The sequence below is a fragment of the Venturia canescens genome, chromosome 5 (assembly GCF_019457755.1).
Source record: "Venturia canescens isolate UGA chromosome 5, ASM1945775v1, whole genome shotgun sequence".
Lineage (NCBI taxonomy): Eukaryota > Metazoa > Arthropoda > Insecta > Hymenoptera > Ichneumonidae > Venturia > Venturia canescens.
The window spans coordinates 3,899,074-3,918,048 of record NC_057425.1 but is presented as its reverse complement, the minus strand read 5'-3'; the positions used below and the strand labels follow the sequence as shown (position 1 = coordinate 3,918,048).

Sequence of the window (18,975 nt, the reverse complement as noted above, 5' to 3'; positions counted from 1 at the left end):
AACTGGAAGGGATTTTGAGCGAGGGCAGGCAAGCAATATGAACGAATGATATTTCTTATAATAATAATTTACTATAAATATTGTCGACCTTGTCGTATTGTTTTTCTTAACGCCATTTTTTAGCTTTTAAGTGGAAAACACTCGTCTAGGCAAACCATATGATCACTGTACAAAAAAAGTTCCGTCAAAATGATGCGACGTTGTGGGGGAACCATTGGTCTTTCACTCGTCGTTCTCGCACCCACAAAACTCGTAATAAACCTTGAACCAACGTGTCTCGTACGCACTGGATTATTCAATGAAAAAACACTCCCGCAGGCGTATGGAAAAAGAATGAAGAAGGATTATAAAAAATGGGGAGACTTTTTTTCTTCAGATGAAATTCACGATTATCCACCTCCCACGGTAACCTCCAGGGAACTAGTTTTTAATGCTGAAGCAAGATTATGCTCTTGCCTTCGTCTGGGAACTGCATCATTTCATTTGGAATACGTCGCACGAATTTTAACGCGATTTCATTTCATCATTCCTCTTCATTCGGTATTATTCGTCTAGATGATTATGAGCCTCGAATACCATTGTAGACCCTGTTCACCGATTTTTGATGGAGAAGCTTCTTTATCGCTGTGATAAAAAGAAAATTATGGTTTTTCGTTAATGTGGTGGAACTTTTTTCTGGAATGATGCAATATTAGTATTTTAAGAGATAAACGTGAGAAAGCTTCGAATCATCAAATATGAAATGGCTTTCAGCATAATTATCGAACTTTCAACTAGATAACTCACCTTCTTTATCTTCTTCCGAGAAATCCGTCTCGGGGAAGGCCACATCAAACGTAATGTAAAGAGTACCGTAAAGATTATTGTTGTCAAAGTTGGGCATTCCCTCGCCTTTCTTGCGAATTCGCGTGCCCGTTTTAGTCACTTTATCTCGAGCTACCGTTACTTTATGACCGTCAAGATGTGTTATTTCCATTGTGAATCCTATGAGCGCATCTTGCAACGATATCGTTATATTTGTGTAAAGATCGTCCTTCACTCGCTCGAACAACGGATGCGGTTGTGTTCGTATCCTTAAATATGGAGTACAAACATGTGTTATTGCTTTGTCGCACTTATAAATATGAAGTCAGTACTTTTCACACACTTTAAAAATTAACAAATAGAAATAATGATTGAAGTACTCAAGGGAAGAAAGCAATTTAGCAGAAAGAATTGAATACTTACTTCAGAATCAAATCACCAGGGTCTCCGTCCAAATGCGGCTCACCCTCAGCGAAGAATTTAGTCTCTTGACCATCTACCATTCCAGCTTCAACCAGAACCTCTAGCGTTCGCTCTTCATTAACAAACTCAACATTCGGACACTCGGAACACACTGCCTGCTGGATTATCTGGAACCTTCCATTACCGACGTTGCGTGTAACCAATTCTTGTCTACAGTTACATTTCCTTGTCCCGGCTGTTGCTTTCATAACTAATTTGTTTCTGGTAATCTGAAATGTTCAATAAAAATTTAGCAATTTTTCATAATCAATTTTATAAATTTGATGAAAACGAAATTCATACTCTTGCACGGACTCAAAAGTAGATTTCATAACTCATGAATTCGCTTTGAAATTTTCACAAATAATTAGTATTGAATATTTTTCTCTAACCTCTATAAAGCTGCTTTTGTACAATTCTTCAAGAGTGACGAATAAATCCATAACGACATGCGCTCCTCTTGGACTCTCCTGCTGACTGTGCGATTCGCCACCAAAATGGAAGGCAAAATCACCAAAGAAACTGGAGAACGGATCACCACCGCTCATACCACCTTCCTTTTTGACACATTCCTCCCCACACCTATTATACAACTCACGTTTTTCAGGATCAGAAAGTACTTCATAAGCAGCACCTAAATCCTGGAACTTTTGTGATGCATTAGGATCGTCTTTATTTTTGTCAGGATGTAATTCTCTTGCCATACTCCTGTAAGCTTTTTTTATTTCATTTGTGGTAGCACCCCTTGACAGGCCTAAAATGCGATAGAAATCTCGCCTGCAAAATGAAAAATACACATATTAATCACAGACATTTAAATATCGATGAGGTCTGATTGATAGATTGAATTTTATTCTCATTCTTGCAGGAATATTTATGAAGAATGTTCTGTAGTTTATAAGAAACTCAAGTCGAAGAATATAAGTGATCAAACTTGAATGAAACTGATTAGAAAAGATCCTTGGGATGCTGTCATGAATTGGAGCTTTCAAAAATGGCTAAAAGAGCAATCTGGTTTGGATTGCTGATTCGATCAGGTCATTAATTTAATCAGCACGATGTGAAAAAATTCGACATTTTGTGGTATTTTCTTACTTACAAAATCGCCATGGGAAAAATCGATTGAAAAAACGAATATAAGAAAAAATAGCACAAATTTATCGGTCATGGAAAGAACCATTCAGATAGAAATCATAAAAACAAACAATTTGAAAAACTATAGTTTTTCAGCTTCTTCATCAGCGAGTTGTGGAAAAATTTTATAAAAACTGTAGAAAAGGTTTTGGAGTATTTTTGAAATCCCAATGTTCAAAGTGATTGTTTGTTTGACATTCAAAAATCAACAAAACGCCATTTTCAATCATTGAAGTAAAAACCGTATAAACTTAAGCCCGAATGATATCATCAGTTTAGATGCATTGAGCAAAAGAGAATTATTCAAGAACAAAATAGAAAATGTCATTGTCAAATATTCAAACGATGAACACGTCAGTGAAATACAGCACGAGTGCTAGCAGGATAGAGCAGTACGAAATTTGGACCTAGCAAGATTAGGATTACTTTTACTTCAATATTTGAAATAGACGTCTGTTTGTGAACAACTAGTGAATAAAGACCAGAAATTTTTTGAAAAATCACTTACCCGGCTATGCATAATACTGCACATATCGTTAAATAAACGAATAAAGTGGGCAAAATTTTAGGTGATGCCATTCTAGCAGACGTCGCTTGCACTGATCTTGACGAAACGCGAGAGCCTCCAAAACTCGGATCGTGGTTGCTTCTGATTGGTCGCGTCAACGTGTGCTGTGTTGTTTGTATAGCTCGACTTGCTTGCTTGCACGCTTGAGAATGAACGCCCCCTACTTTATCATCGATCAAAGGGAAAATGTAAGTGGTGGTGATTGTTATATGATCAAATATTACGACAATTTCAACTTTGTAGAAGTATTTCAACTGAAATTCTAAACTCTCGTGAACTTAGCTTACTGATTTTGGATTTGTGACTGTTTTTTTTTTTTTTTTAAAGTAAACCGTTTGTCGGGCTCTTGTCGCAGTGGTTGTCGGATTAAATGTGACGCTTATCATAAATTAGTTTATTATAAAAATCAAAAACGATCTGTGTGAAATTAAGCAATTAGGGGAAGAGCAAAACTGTTGTGATTCTAGACTGCAGTTCATTGAATGGATGAAAATTTCTTCACAATGATATCGACAAAATACGGCAAAAGGAAGTCAAAAATCTAAAATTAGTCGGTCAAATTCACGGAGGTAGATCATTTTGAAATTCAACTTCATAGCGGTATTATCCCCACCGCGAACGAGAGAAAGACTGAAATTTAAGAGCGGGAGAAAACCAATGTCGGACAGAGAACAATTTGCAGCATCGGCTGAGTAAGGAATAAAATCTGATACATTACAGAGTTGGCCACTGCGAAAAAGCGCTTCTTTTCATTCTTCTTGATTCTTCTATTTTGATTCTTCTGAAAACGCACTACGCACTCTGCATAAAGGTGTAACCGGTGTAACAATGTTATTTCTTCACTGACACTTTGTGCTGATACTTTTGTTTGTCATCGTCTCAACTTGATACCTGGTTGATTTATACCTTGCTTATTATTACGCCGAAAATTTATCAGTTAGCGTACGACCGACTGTACCAACAACGCCAATATATAATTTACATCACAGCATCGAAGTATTTTTTTACAGATTTCGTTGATAGAAGTAAGAGCATAGTTACTAAGATTATGTCTTTGTTTGTAAATATGATCGATCTTTTATGATATCGAAAAAACGTTCGTAATGTAATACTTTTGAAATCGGACGAAATTAATTTGGAACAATGGTGGAGGAGATTGTCAGTCCGTATAATAAACCGAAGGTATAGTTTCCTTAGTGCTATTTTATTGCTTTACGTTGCGTATTGTTATTGTGCTATTTCAATGGTTTTAACGTAAAAATCAATGTAATTTTGTGAAAATCTTTGAAACTGTAAAATTGCCATTAGAGCAAAACTGCGAGACCTCGTCCTGTCTATCTCTGGAACGTTTTGGATGTACAGAAATGGTTGAGACGACATTGCAGCGATTACTATCAGTTGTATCATGAGAAATTTTTATATGTAAGTGCGCTGTTTAAATTTTTTTTTTAAATCGATTATTATTTTTTATAAACCGTTTTCTTAACAGCTTGAGATGAAATCAATTGTTAAAATTAAGCTTCTGCTACAGAATTTATTATTTTAAATCAGCATGAGCCTTATTCTGTTTTATTTTCATTGTGCTTTAGGTGTATTTCTAACCTAAAAGTGCGGTCTGTTGACAGTTAAAATTTTTCAACGGCACATCTCTACCAGAAACATCTATACTAAAATCCATTTATACTCAACAAATCGAGACTCATAATATTCCGACAATGACCAAATACTGCTCCACAAAAATTCGAAAAATTAATTTAATTTTGATTGCACAACTACCACATATCAACTCTATACCTGAAGCACATTCTACCAGAACATTTCTATTGATAAATGTATAAATTGCAACGACTCTACCATGAAAATAAATAATTAAAAGAATGTTTAAAAGAAATGTGTCAATTTTTCTAGTGGATATTGTTGTAAAAATACTCTCAACAAACGGTAGCTTATCTTCGGCTGGCTTGTCATACCGACTGAGCATTGAGCTTTGTGACGACATTTTGAAAATCTTGTTTCATTGTGAAACTCTTTTTCAAAAACTCTAAAGAAAATGAAATTACTCATGAATCTGAATTTGGTAAAAATAGTGCGGTCTGCCTATTGAAATATTTTTTGTAAATTGATCCACTTTATTGTACATTAGAACTAAAGTTTACAATATTTTCACAATTCCTGTATCATTCAATATTAGAGTCCGAATTGAAATGCTGAGAGAATGAAATTTTTCAAAAATTCAATATTTTCTGCATTCAATAAAAATAGAAACCCGATAATGAGGAGTCCCAATAAGAATAAATAATTTTTTAATCCCAGCTGCAAAAACTGCTCGATATTTAACTCAAATGGAAAAAGTGATGAAGTGTCGCTAATAAATTGAATGATTTTAGCATGACATAACGGGCCGGGCTCTTCTGAGGGTGAACGAGAACATTTTGTTGCGTTTGGGCATAGAGAATGAGGAGCACAGAATGGACATCTGGCGTGAAATAATGAAGCTCCATCTGAAAACAGACATCCTCGAGATCCGAGACATCGAACGTCGCAACAACATGAATTATGATTAGTCAATTTTCCTTAGAAAAAAATATGTTCTTTCATATTGCTTTGGGTTTGTTTATTCAACAAGGTAATTATTCATTACGGCGAAACACGAATTATATGCTTAAATGTACATTGAATTATTTACATTGATTACAGTATAACATTAAAAATAGTTTCTCAATTATTTCATTGTTCATGCTTACACACAAAAAATCACTTTTTACAGCGTCTTTCAAATCGACGCAAATGTAAGAGCGAATACCGTTTTTTTTGTACGCTCTGTAGTTATGGAAGGATCTTACACGTTCCGAGGACGCATAATACTCGTTAAAAAATGAATAAGAATTTATTCGAAGCTTCATTGTTTTTTTTTCTTCGTTTTTCGTTTTCATTCGCCTTTCGTAATCGAGTTGGCACTCTTCCATTCGAGCTATTTCACTATAGTCATTAGAAATAAAAATTATAAACTATTATGTACAATGATAAACGACCGCGCTTCCAACTGTTTTCTTCCTCAAGCCTAAATTCAAACTGTAATTCTTCATACCACGTCGTTTTTAATTCCGGCACTCATGACCTAAGCAAACGAAGATTGCTTTTTGGTCTGCTCAATAGAAAAGGCTCGATTTAATTCATCCTGAACCTCCTGGGGCCTCCCAAATTGACGGGCAAAAAGTTCCAGCCCTCGATCGATTCTCGCTTGGGTCCAATGAACCCGGAAGTACGAAGCCAGAGTTTACTTGACTAGAATAAAACACGTCGTTTCTTCAGTTTCACGCCTCCGTTTCGATTGATTTTTAAGTCTCGTCATTACATACGTCGAAATTTTCATTGACAAAAGAAGAAATTGTTGACAAATTTCTTCCATGCACTCGACGCTTCATTCGACGATTGTTTACTCAATTATCAGTTTTGCATGAAGCCTTAAATATTAGTAGGATAAATCTGCTGTAGCAACAGTTTAATATAACGATATCATATACAACGTTATTGAAGTTTGCATCGTTATTATTCATTTTTTGAACATCGTAATTCCTTTCTTCTTCACCAAACAAACACCGCACGATTTTCGTAATGTTGAACGGCAAATAAGTTGTGTACTTTGGTGAAGGAAGAAAAAAGGAATTTCGCTGCATCCGAACCACGCGAACTTTAACATCGTTAGAACTTTATGGTTTCTTATCATCTTCAAATCGAAACACAAATATTCAGAAAAATATACGACTTTACAATGAATGTACAAAGCGTCTCCGGAAATTTTACACAAATGGAGCAAATTCACGAAAATCTCGCGAATTCTCCTGGTTACGAAAATTGCCAACGATCGAAAATTACATTGGAGAAGAAAAACTTTGGGAAAACTCTCTCACGCACAATTGGTTGAGATTTCCTCGGTGGACATTGGTCAGGTAGACCCGGTCTGATGGCGTTCATTTCTCACGGAGTCATTGCGGCACGAGTTACGACGAGGGAGACGAAAGAGATTGCCTCATCGCGATGTTGTGCGTCGGCTCTCCACTTGAAGTTTCGTACAACTATAAACCACTAAAGCTCTTTATTGCTGTCAGACACGAGTGGATGCTGGAGAGTGAGACGTGGCTCGAAGGTTGATCCAGGGGGTAAATAAAGAGGACGAATTTCCCGTTATTTTATTTCCCGTGAATTCGATCAGCGCACACTATTTTTCTCCTCGCTTGGTTGTTTATTGTTCCTTTCTTTTTTCCAGACCGTGCACTTCCGCGACTCGTCATCCCCTTCGCCCAAGACGTGAGGGACGTTAAATCGAACGTGCTCGTTCACTGAGCGTGACAGTGTTCTCGGCAGTTTCATCCGGACACGTTAATAATAGTGTGAAGAACCGAGATGAGCAGAGTAAGGAGAAGAAAAAATAAATAAATCGATCGTATTCGTTGTCACGTTCGTGGATTTAGAGACAAAGCTCTTGATCGCCGAGTTCTCGAGAACGTTTGTGTCTACCGGACGAAAATACGTACAACTCAGCCGAGCAAATTTCCTTGCTTTTTTTACTCCCCGTTCTGTTATTTACAGCGGCTGGCTGATTCCCATGCCCGTTTCCAATGCAACATCCTGCCGTCGTCAAGCCTCGAGCTTTCGGATCGTCACCGTTTATCGAAGTTCGGCTTGGCTCTCGCAGTGAAACTCCTCGGTAGAAGGAAGCAGCCGCCGGACAACCCCCTGAAGCCGGTCTTCGCCAATCGTACCTGCGGTTCCAAGTTTCAAAATTCACACTTTATCATTCGAACGTTTCCACTAACCAGACGCGTCATATTTATCTAAAATGCAATTCACTGCCTCATCATATACAATAATCCAAAAGTTTCTTTCCCCCTTTACAATTCTGCAAACAAACACCGAATCACTTTCACATTTGGTAGCTCTTCGACCCTGGCGCTCTTTTTTTTTATAACGAACAAAATGGTGAAAGATAAATTCGTATTTATGGAAAATAAGTTGATTACAAACGTGTTTGAACGTTTGAGTGTCAAAAAATCCCTTTTTTGACACTCAACAATTTCTTGCAAATTGTTTCACTGAATTTTGAGACAAGATAACAAATTTTATGCTGGATCGTCAATAAAACTGGAGCTAAAACGCTTGATGGCGCTTAAGGAGTTTCGGAACAATTGACAAAAATCGTTTTTGTTGGAATTTTTAACGCAATATTTTTGCCTCACGCTGGAAATACCCTTCGAGTAGTGAAACGGTCGTTCGGGCAGTTTCCGTAAAAATGATTAGCCAAAAGAAGCTTTGAACATTGATAAATGATTGATTGATTATCCCAACTTCGACTACCAAACACGCTAGTTGAAAAATGGTAGGAATGATTTAATTCGTTTACGTGCTTTATCAATTACTCACTTCGAGCAGACTATGCCACCTTCCTGTAAGTTTAATCTGAGGCTGTTAAAGCATCGCGTTCCAGATATTCGAGCATCAGATAAAATTTTCGAAGAGGCGGAAAAACCGGGCATAATTATTCAACGAAAACGATCAATTCCCTCGGTGATCGAAAGTACACACATAAAAAGTGTGACAACATTGCGTGAGCGCTCAACGACTCTCGTCGTTGAGCCGCAAATATTCGTCCAATGAAACACATTTTTGATAAGAATTATACGTTCCAATAATTATCGTATGAAAATTCTTTCTTAACAAAACATTCGTTCCATTTCCTAGAAAAAGTCTTCTCAAAAAACCGTGCTTATGAAAAAACAGCTGACTGTACAAACAAACTCGTCACCAGCGAATAACGCCGTCACCGAATCTATCGACGCACGTTTTTCATCGAGAACCTCGGCAGAGTCTCACAACAAGTAAATTTGTAGTGTCTATTATTCCTTCTCTTTTTTTTCAAACACCTCGCTTAAGTTAGATCGAAAAAAGTTCGAATTCGGCGAACAGCAATTGGACAGAATATCTCGATTACCGAAACCCGATTTTGTTAACTTTTAGTTAATATTTCGATCGAAAAGGGAAAAAAGAAATTTTTGGAAAGTTTCTTTTGACTTTTGTCTCCCTCGAGCCAGACAACGTTCGTTGAGATCTCATCAGCGATTTATTGAATAAAAATTAAAATGGCATTGAAAATGCCATTATTTTTATTGCCCTCGTCCAAGCCTCGTTATGCTCGCGTTCGTTTCCAAAGCAATATTGCTGCTACTCGACTCGAAGCAATGGAATCTTCCCTCCGATACCTCACAATGATAAACCATCTCAAAACCCCTTGAGGTGCTCGGCCAGCGAGTGAAAATTCTGCTGCTCATTTTTCTACACGGAGAGACTTTTATAGCAAAAGTTACTATGTTTTTATAGTAACGTCGGATTACCACAGCTCATAGTAAATAACGCGCTGTACTGTATCAAAAATGAACACCGAGCGAATTTTGATAAAAAACGTAGTAAATAATGAAATGATTTGATGAAAATTTAGGAGATAACATAGCAGTCGTTTCTCGGTGCTATAAGAAAAATTGCATAGTTTCGTATTTTCCCTTTTACCGCACTGAATTTTGCTCAATAACATAGCAAAATTCATGCGCCCACCAATTATATGAGGCGCTGCGAGTATAAACATGAAAATTAACCAGTGGCACATAGTAAAATTTCAAGCAATTTGTCCAGTTCAATTCACCAATTTTTAACATTTCGCCAATGACACGAGTGCCATTCAGATATCGATACGTCGTTCGATGTAAGAATGTCGCAGACCTAAATTTTGCCTGTCGTACATAATACATAGTAAAATTTGAGAGAACTACTTTCGGCATCAAAATTACTATGCACTTTGGTGAAATGTAATAGAATGGCGATTTAGAACAGCGGTGCTATAAAACATAGCAAATTTTTCTAGCAAATTCAATCCGAAATATTCGTATAAAAGTCTCTCCGTGTATGACACAGTTCGCTTTTAGAGAATAATAAAAGCAGCACGTCCTTCTCGTTTTATCAGAGAATGAAACGTAACTTTTATTTTCTTCGAAATATTTATAGAAATGATCATTTCCTTTTCAACTTTTTTTCTCTCTCTCTCTCCGTCGGAGCTACGCCGATGATAAATTGCCGGAGATAGAAAAATTGGCGCTTCCTATTGACGAGTCTGTTGGATAGTAAGCTCCGTATGGCCGAATTCAAACTCGATACCTTTATTGAGTCTGAAAAAGTGGAAGACGACAGAGCCGAAGACGAAGGGACGAGTTTTGGGCTCAATTTTCATAGAGCTTCTTCGGTGTGGAAATTCCATTGAAAATATTTTCAGAGGGGACCTTGAGTTTGATGTATTCCGTATGAATGTTGATGCGATACGAATGGAAATTATCGTTCGCCGGGAAAACTCGATCGAAAAACTTCATCAAAGTCGGAGCAGAGGAGGCTGCGATCTCCAGACTCAAAGATCACTTGGCACGATGCTTTTGATTTTCACGAGTAAACTTTCGGAGGTTCCAGCAGGCAGGGACTTGGGAATCGTTTCAAGTTCGTTAAGAAGTTACGACCAATTTTAATTCGATTAAATAAATTTTCAGAACGCCGCGTTTCATTCCTCGCGCTGAAGCGACTTTGTGGGCACTTTCAAGTGAGTTTTAACGAAGCTGATGGATGGCTCGTGATTAACTCAACAGCAACCTTGTATTTGGAGCAAGAATTTGTGGTACTTTGTTTCACGAAAAAGGAAAATCTCGAACGTCATCGAAACAACATTTTTCTCATAATTTACCGAAAATGGTACGCGCTTCGATGGACCGATTCATTAATCGAAAACATTCGAGTAGAATTGCGTGGGTGCGAATATCTTTTTTCTATCTATCATTCTGGTTTTGTATCATGTGTGTACATATTGAAATAACTTCATCAATTTTCAACCGATTTGGACAAAAATTGGTATACAATGGTTTTTTGGGTCGTTGAGTCGATTTTTGAACTTAATTTTCACCTCACTACCCTTGGAAATGGGGAAAATCGAAGGTTGAGGTTGAAATTTTTCGTTTTTTCAATGGATTTTCCATGCTATGTGACATGACAATTTTTAGTTTTTCATCACACTGGACTCTTTCATCGAAATCAAACAAAATTCGCTACCCCCAAAAATGTGAAAAATAAGGGTTCAGGGTGAAATTTGTTAATTTTTCACTGCGAATATTTCATGCTTTATCACATGAAAATGGAATCAGCAACCTCGAAAACCCTCGGAAATAAAATATCGTGATTTTCGGTAACATATTGGCTCGTACCAGTTTTGGCACAAAAACTGAAATAAAGCTCACCAGTCAACCGGTTAAAGCTACGAAAATATTGCAAAAAAATGGTCGTTTCGAAATGGGAGTACGAACTTTCAGAGATTTCTCAAAGATCCAAAAGTCTCTGAATTTAGACGAAAATATATCTTCGGTTCAAAGTACCGCTATCAGACGCCTCATCGGTGAAGAAAATAACGCTTTTTCACATCATCCAGCGAGGTGGCTGAGGCGATGGAACCGAAATTCCAGTCGAGTCACTCTCTCCTGTCGCCGACAGAATTTCCTCGGCAATGAGGCCTAAATTATTGACTCGAAGCTCTGATACGAAATTAGCTAATAAGTGGAGAAGCGTGCGAGAGAAATTTTGTAAGTTCGATAATTCCAGATAGAGAATTTGTGACGGAGGCGTAGGTAGCAGAAAAGTTTAAGAGTACGAAGCATCTGGGTGCGTAAACCGGAGTGGTCTTAGATGAGCTACGCTCCGTTCTAATAATAAACCTGCACATATTTTATGTTTCAGCACGTGAACAAAGGTATCGCACTACCGGAATCCATAATGGCACCAACAGTTCAAGGCTTCTACTCTCACGTATTCATACTGCTTCGATACAGATCGCGCGTAACAGTTCGAAGCGTTTACGAGCCCGAAATTTATGATTATGGTATACGCGATACTTGGCCCAAAGTAAAACTATCGATCGTACGGTATTGTGATGAGTTTTGAAGAGCACCTGAGAATATACCTAAACGATGCTCTCGTGCTCTGGGTCTTCTCCATGTCGAGGCTGTCCGTTGCCGGGCTCGAGGACCACTTTCGAGATCTGAAGGGAAACCTCTGCTGAAATTCTCTCTTGAATTTCTCCTGAAACAACAGCAATGAAACTTCTACGTTTACACGCTCTGCTCCTCTTCTCAATTCGTTAGCTTTCGTTAGTTTGACGCAAGCTCGAATACATCAGTCTGACTCACGTTATAAATCCCGTAGATGAAAGGATTGTAGCAGCTGTTGGACATCGCGAGCCAGTCGCAACAAAACCAAATTATGTTGATGTACCGATATCTGAGGATTAAAAAAACAGTGATTATGCAGCTTCCTTACTTTTCCGATAATCGACGCAAGAATTTTTTTTCTCTTCTCGAAGCTCTTGATTGGACTATAATAAGTGATATTCCGTCGAGGGAGGCTGACATTTTCCATAAAAACCACAAGCTATGGGGTATTGAAGTTGTTGCTTCTTTTTGCATAGTTACCAATAAAATATTAATCGCTGCTAATTCACGCGAGTTATTTATGTTCTGTAAAGCTTTGGAAAATTACATCACTTTAAAGCTGCTCCAAAAGCGACTGATTAATCACTGCTGAATCGGGGAATGTTCGATTGAAATGCGGTCACTTCATTTCTCGTAAATATACCGAATTTAGTACCACAAAATCTACGAGGAATGAAGCACAAGAGCTAACAGAACTTCGTAAATAGTTTCTACATTTATCGACGTTTTTTTTTTCTTCGGAATCAAATAGTAATTTTACTTACTCGTTGATCTGTGGATAGGTGTACTGAAGCACGTTGTACATCTGGAGCGGTAGCCAACAGATCGCGAACAGTGCAACGACTATGACCAACATTTTAATCACCTGAAAAGGTAGTTAAATCTTGTATGAAAATACATTAACTATTTTCATTGACATTTTGGCGTAGTAAAACGAATGTTGGCTTAATTGGGTCATGGCGTAGGAAGATTCCAACGATTCCGCATCAGTCCGTGCGGCGGCCGCACATCGATCGAGCAAACAGAGCAACCACAAGGGTTTTGCGCTGTCGAGCGTCCCACACGAATAATCGAAAAGTATTCAACAACCAGAACTCTTGGATTTAAAATCTTCGATAAAAACGAAAATGAGACTTTGAAATACTCGTTGAATGCGTTCAACAAAATATTTTTTCACGACGAACCGTTTTAACGTCTCAACCAAATTTCATTTCAGTGCAACTGAATACTTTAATATTTCAACGAAATTTAGAGTAATAATAATTTTAAAATTTTCGTTTCCTCGAACGAGTGCGGTAATGACAGCGGCTTGATAGTTTATATTTCACGTAAAATTTGACTCCCCTAAGTCTGATGGATGATTTGCGTCACGGAATATGAGAGCAATGAAAAAACGTGGAAGAAATGTTCGTCACGATTCGAAGATACTTTTTCTGGTGCGGTATTTCGTATCCGGAGACTCCGATGAATTGATATTGAAGCTCCTGTAAAACGTGTGACTCGAATCGCATTTCCCGTTCCTCGAGTGTCATCGTATCGTAAATAATACGAAAAGAGTCGAGATATTCCGGGAGGACTTCTCACAAAGAGAGCAAAGACGAAAGAATGATTACCTTTTTTTTATTTTTCATGAGATTCGCGTCCCTCGAGTCCTGTGCGTTGCCGGGTGCTCGGCTACCCCACAATCTCAGAGCCATACGCGCGTACACGCATGATATTACCGAAAGTGGTGTGAGATATTGCAGAAATCCCAGCAGAGCTCGGTACGTCAGCATCGATCTTTCGGACATGTTCTCGTTCTGGCAAAATGGCTTTAGGTGCAAACGGCCAGCTTTAAACGTAACGCAATAAAGAAAAAATAATTTCTTGTTAACTCAAATTTCGAAGAGCACGAATCCGGTGAAAAACCATTGAATTTTTTATTTTTACTGTTTATTAAATCGCAGAAATTCCTGAGAGGAAACAGTGGAATTGGGGAGAGAAAAAGCTCTGAAAAATAATCTGCAAAATCCGTCGCGAGACTCCGAAACTTCACAACGGCAACATAAATTGTACTTTACGATTCATCAATATCCCATCATGAAAATTCAGCATGACAAAGCTCTCGGAAGTGTTCTATTTCTGCAGAAAATTGAGAGGCAATCTCATCGCCCCTTGCTGTCCCTTAATTATTCATAAAGAAGCTTTCGCCTCGGACTTGACATCGAAATCAAGGCTGTAAGAGGAGCCCACCAACGATGTCATGTCTGCTTCCTGTCTGGTTATAATTCCAAAGTAAACGGAGACGAGAACTCGAGAGAGATAATCGTTTGAGTTAATAAATGCAAATTGTGAAATTCTGTAAATAGCTTTGACATCGAGGAACCTTGAGCACATTTGAATTTCTGCAGCTGCTGTTTGCATCGGGCCTTAACGAGCTGATGCCATTGTCACAGCATCTGATTGTTCAGATGCAACAATTAGATTGGTCCTGCGCCCTCATCACCGAGCAGTTTTCCCTTTTGCCAGTTAGCAAAGTCCTCAATTTTCTGCATGTTACTAAAAGAGAATTTTCCCCGAATAACAACTCCGAAAATTCCATTTTAATTGATTTATCTGCGTTCTCGACTCTTGGACGTGCTTGAAGTGTTTTTGCTCCGTTCTTTTCATGCTGATTCTTCATAACTGTTTATTTTTATGTTCTACCGAATTTTTCTGAGGCTTCTAGAAACGATGGTTTTTCGATAAGCAAAGGATTAGTGAAATCTGAGTTCCCGCGTGTACGTTCGCCTGGAAAAATGGCATCCTTACGGATCATTTAATGTGTGCAGAAGAGATATTTGATATTTTTTGCTCGATAACACGATTCAATATTCCGGTGGGACTCCGAGCGTGTTACCGCCTCGGATTTCGTATTCCCTAAGACGTTGCATTGACTTTTTCTTTTGACGTGTGCAGTCAACTTTCCGTAACTGCCTTCTGAATCGAAAAATAATGGAAATGGATTTCCAGAAAAATAATAGTCCCGGAGAAACAGGGAGTGAAAGATGGAAAAGAAGTTTACAGGAATATCGAGAAATATGGAAGAATCTCGTAACAACATTTTTCGTCAGACCAGACATCCCCATGCCCTACAATAAGGTGAACAGCAAGAGAGACAAATTTTTCTCCAGGAAAAAGTCTCTGGCGTAAATCGGTCGAAATACGTTCAAGGAATATTCTTGCATTCGAATCTCGACGGGAATGAACCGATTGATTTTTTCAAGATCGTGAGAAAGTGCAATTCTGCTCCCAAAAAATCCTCTTCGGATCTACCTGACTAAAAATATCCGAATAATATCACCGGAAAATAACAATCTCGACATCTACAGGCGGCACCCTCGGAACAAATCATCGAAATAAATCACTCACCTCACATAATGACGAAATTAATGGACCCCGAACACTCAATATTTAATCCTTGGACAGCACACTCCCTTTGAGGTCACACACTCACCACACTGGAGCAAATTTGCACTTGGACTTTTAAAAACTGTTTATTTCATTCATTAATGTACGGAATTAATGTTACAACGAGACTTTTTACGGTCAGCAATTCCTCGGTAATCGAATACAGTCATTTAAAAAATTAAAAAATATAGTTTTATTGTAGAAAAGTGGGCAAACTGAAGAAAGGAATTCTGAAGTTGTAGACACGTGAAATTTTCGTGGGTGCAAATTTGCACCAGTCTAGTGTCTACGGATTAAATATACGACATGGAACTACACAAAGGAACAGGACACGATTGAAATCTATAAAGGACAATCCCCACCAGATGAGCAGCAACCCCAAGCATTCAACATGCATACGAACCTTTAATTAAATCTCAATATCCAAACAAACCTAAACACACAGCCTATGTCGTAGTACAGACCTAAGCAAATCAGAAGACAATACACAGACCCAAAACTATATAGTCGTTCCGGAAATCAGAGACTGTTGTAATCACAGCGATTTTCAGTGTTGCCACCACGTCACACAATTCGGTTTCGCCAAAAAAAAAAAAAAAAAAAACTTCACCACAACCGTCCTGGACGGTGAATCGAGATATTTGCAGCACATGGAAAATAATATTGTTTATAGAACAAAATTCATTCAGCTGGACCCAAAAGTGGTGAATTAAGGAGTTTCGGTACATATTAATAAAATTAAAAAATTGACAAAATTTGGTAACAACGTTCTTCAACGTAAAGTGCAAAAGCGCAATGTTTTTCAAAATTTTCTACTACATAGTTATCGAGTTATTAAGGAGGGTGGCTACATTCATCAAAATGATAAGAAATTGATCAGATTTGGTGATAATGTTCTTCAACATCAAGTGCGAAGACACAATTTTTTCAAAATTTTCTTTTGCTTAGTTATCGAGTAATTACGCATTAAAGCAGATTTCGTATGCCCGGAATGTATGCCTATATATATGGAAACGCTATGCTTGTACACGTGAACTTTAGTGATCAATTACTCGATAACTGTACAGAAGAAAAATCTTAAAAAATTTGTATTGTCAAATTTGGCACTAGAGTATATGTTCACCAAATTTTATTAAATTCTTATCGTTTTGAAATTTTTAATGTATTTAACATGATTTAGCATAGCAACATTGTATCGTCGCTAAGGATATTTGGTACAGGCTTACAATGTTGCCATGCTAAACCATGCTAAAAACATAAAAAATTTCAAAACGATGAGAATTTTATAAAATTTGGTGAACATATTCTTTAGTGCCAAATTTGACAATACAAATTTTTTAAGATTTTTCTTCTGTACAGTTATCGAGTAATTGATCACTAAAGTTCACGTGTATAAGCATAGCGTTTCCATATATATATAGGTATAAATTCCGGGCATAAGAAATCTGCTTTAATGCGTTATTATTCGATAACTAAGCAGAAGAAAATTTTGAAAAAAATTGTGTTCTCGCACTTGATGTTGAAGAACATTATCACCAAATTTGATCAATTTCTAATTATTTAGACTTTTGTATCATACATCGTTAGGCATTAAACGCATTAAAGCAGACTTCTTATACCCTGAATGTATACTTATATATAATGAAACACTATGCTTATGCACGTGATCTTTCGTGTTTAAGTATACTCGATAACTGTGTAGATGAAAAATAAAAAAAAATATGTATCGTCGAGTTTGGTATTAAAGAATATGGTCACCAAATTTTCTAAGATTCTGATCTTTTTGGAATTTTTTGTTCTCAACGTGGCATTACAACATTGTATCGATTGTACCGAAACTCCTCGACCAATATTTTTATTTGAACTAACACACGACGTTGACACATTAAAAAAAAAATGGTTGAATAAAGTTGCTGAGAATTCACCATATTTTTATCTAATTACATGGAATTTTCTCGACGATGAACATGTTTTTCTTATTGATAAAAAAATTCTTTTTTTCAATTTTCAACTCAATGGAAACTAAGTTAGAGAAACTGGATTTCCACGAGAAAGGCTGGCAGAGTGCAAAACCGTGTACACTGAGAAATTCAGCGGACAGAATGAAGCACACGGGAGTGACACAGGTGCCCGATGAAATGCGATCGAAAGGAATGCATTTTATATTTACGTAGACTGCTTGTTGTTTTCTATGGAAGAAAAAAGAGTTCCGAAGGGTACAGGCTGAGCGAAAAAATGCTTGCGAATCGTCAAGCGATTTGATTGTATTTAAACTCCGCGTCTTTTTATATCGACTCTCCAGTGCTTAACAGCTTTCGATGTCTTGAAAATTGTACGTTGGAACAGAAAAACAGATCCGAAGTTTCCTGCGCACAATTTCGCCCACGACTCCAGGCTGGTTTTTGCAGCAGCCTGTCCGAGAGGGTCTCCGATAAAAAGCTTTTCTTCAAAGTGATTCTCTGTTCGATTGCTCTTTATGTTCGTACTAACGAGTTCCGCACTTTAGATGCTAAGAGTATGCTCGGCTCGCACTGAACGAATAAAAAGCCACTACTTGAACGAACCTTCAACTGAATTTCGTAATTTACTATCACATCGCTGGATCCACTCAGTGGTTAAAAATAAAAAAACGGATCCCGTGCTTTTTTCGAAAGTGGAACATTTTGGCGGATTGATCAACGTCGACCGTCAGGGTTCCGTCGCCCTTGAGTTCCTAGACCGTAGGGAAACTAAATGGGGGAGTAAACTAGTTCATTTTTCCATTCATCGTCAAGAAGTTTTCATCGCAGGATCAAATTTTCGCACGGTTTCATCGCTCATCGGACCCCAAATCCCCAAAAACTCGCAAAGTTATTAAACAGATTTCTTATACAGTTGACCGACTCACCGGTCGTACTTTCCGGAACCATGACGACCCTCAGAGCTGCTGCCATGGGGGTGGCGAGTGCACCGGAAATTAGCCAGATTCCTGCTATCACGATCTTGGCTCTGAGCTTGCTTGGTCTAGCACTGGAAATGACATTGAGTGATCATAGCATCGAACAGTGTTAAATATAATCGTCATGCATTATTCACAACATGAAGACAGAGGGGTAGATAAAGAAACGTAAATCCAGGGTATCGTCATGAAAAAATACTCCAAGAAGTTGCTGCTTTCTTAGGGCTGTTGATCAAGTAAAAAGCTCAAAAAAATCGCCACGCACACGCGTTGTTTCCGGTCCTTAATGGCTTGCACTGATTTTGAGCTTCTCTCGAAATAACCGAATCGCCTAATTCCACAGGCAATCTTCCCATTAGCGGGTTCGCATATTCGAAGTACTTTGTAAACAAATCTCCATGCAGGACCGCAGATTCGTTCCGATGGCCAGGAGCCTACGCTCGAAACCGTGTAAAAGCTTTCCTGATTGATCTTTTATCGCGGGTCAAAGGTTGCGTTTACCTTGAATCTGCGTCACGGACGTGCCAGGACTTCGAGGGCAAACGCGGTTTTGGATTTTTATGATCGTAAATCGA

General features: G+C 37.9%; 3 protein-coding genes across 8 annotated transcripts in view; 1 reads left to right on the top strand and 2 right to left on the bottom strand.

Annotated features, from left to right (window-relative positions):
* Nucleotides 1-51: 51 nt before the first annotated feature.
* On the bottom strand, nt 52-3,564 carry shv (DnaJ homolog shv). Its single transcript, XM_043419268.1, has 6 exons — nt 3,534-3,564; nt 2,909-3,230; nt 1,659-2,043; nt 1,228-1,496; nt 787-1,073; nt 52-624 (listed from the first exon to the last, which is right to left on the bottom strand). The coding sequence occupies exons 1-6, from the start codon at nt 3,562-3,564 to the stop codon at nt 560-562; spliced, it is 1,359 nt and encodes a 452-aa protein (XP_043275203.1). The 3' UTR covers nt 52-559.
* A 176-nt stretch (nt 3,565-3,740) lies between these two features.
* On the top strand, nt 3,741-5,870 carry ave (Protein aveugle). 2 transcript variants are annotated; one of them, XR_006261180.1, is made up of 4 exons: nt 3,741-4,150; nt 4,277-4,390; nt 5,356-5,594; nt 5,736-5,870. XR_006261180.1 is itself a non-coding variant. In XM_043420536.1 (3 exons), the coding sequence occupies exons 1-3, from the start codon at nt 4,112-4,114 to the stop codon at nt 5,530-5,532; spliced, it is 330 nt and encodes a 109-aa protein (XP_043276471.1). In that variant the 5' UTR covers nt 3,743-4,111; the 3' UTR covers nt 5,533-5,693. The 2 variants fall into 2 exon arrangements, 1 of the variants encoding a protein (XP_043276471.1); XM_043420536.1 differs by lacking the exon at nt 5,736-5,870 and having other exon boundaries at nt 3,743-4,150; nt 5,356-5,693.
* Nucleotides 5,561-18,975, bottom strand: part of LOC122411603 (RYamide receptor) — a 29,454-nt gene continuing 16,039 nt past the window's right edge. For 2 of the 5 annotated variants that reach the window (XM_043420532.1, XM_043420533.1), the window contains 6 exons: nt 18,350-18,471; nt 13,647-13,864; nt 12,798-12,898; nt 12,232-12,322; nt 11,967-12,124; nt 5,561-7,731 (listed from right to left, as the gene is read on the bottom strand). In XM_043420532.1, coding sequence (XP_043276467.1) covers nt 7,437-7,731; nt 11,967-12,124; nt 12,232-12,322; nt 12,798-12,898; nt 13,647-13,864; nt 18,350-18,471 — 985 coding nt within the window. In that variant the 3' untranslated portion in view covers nt 5,561-7,436. The remainder of the gene's footprint in view (nt 7,732-11,966; nt 12,125-12,231; nt 12,323-12,797; nt 12,899-13,646; nt 13,865-18,349; nt 18,472-18,975) is intronic. The other 3 variants (XR_006261179.1, XM_043420534.1, XM_043420535.1) reach the window with 3 other exon arrangements.

Excerpts from the sequence above, each read along its gene's own strand:
- shv (XM_043419268.1), bottom strand. The coding sequence starts at position 3,564 with ATGAAGTTGAATTTCAAAATGATCTACCTCC. Across the intron at positions 2,044-2,908 it reads GCAGTATTATGCATAGCCGG|GCGAGATTTCTATCGCATTT; the intron begins GTAAGTGATTTT and ends TTCATTTTGCAG. Across the intron at positions 1,074-1,227 it reads CCTGGTGATTTGATTCTGAA|GATACGAACACAACCGCATC; the intron begins GTAAGTATTCAA and ends TCCATATTTAAG.
- ave (XM_043420536.1), top strand. The coding sequence starts at position 4,112 with ATGGTGGAGGAGATTGTCAGTCCGTATAATAAACCGAAG. Across the intron at positions 4,151-4,276 it reads GTCCGTATAATAAACCGAAG|AGCAAAACTGCGAGACCTCG; the intron begins GTATAGTTTCCT and ends AATTGCCATTAG. Across the intron at positions 4,391-5,355 it reads ATCATGAGAAATTTTTATAT|CATGACATAACGGGCCGGGC; the intron begins GTAAGTGCGCTG and ends GAATGATTTTAG.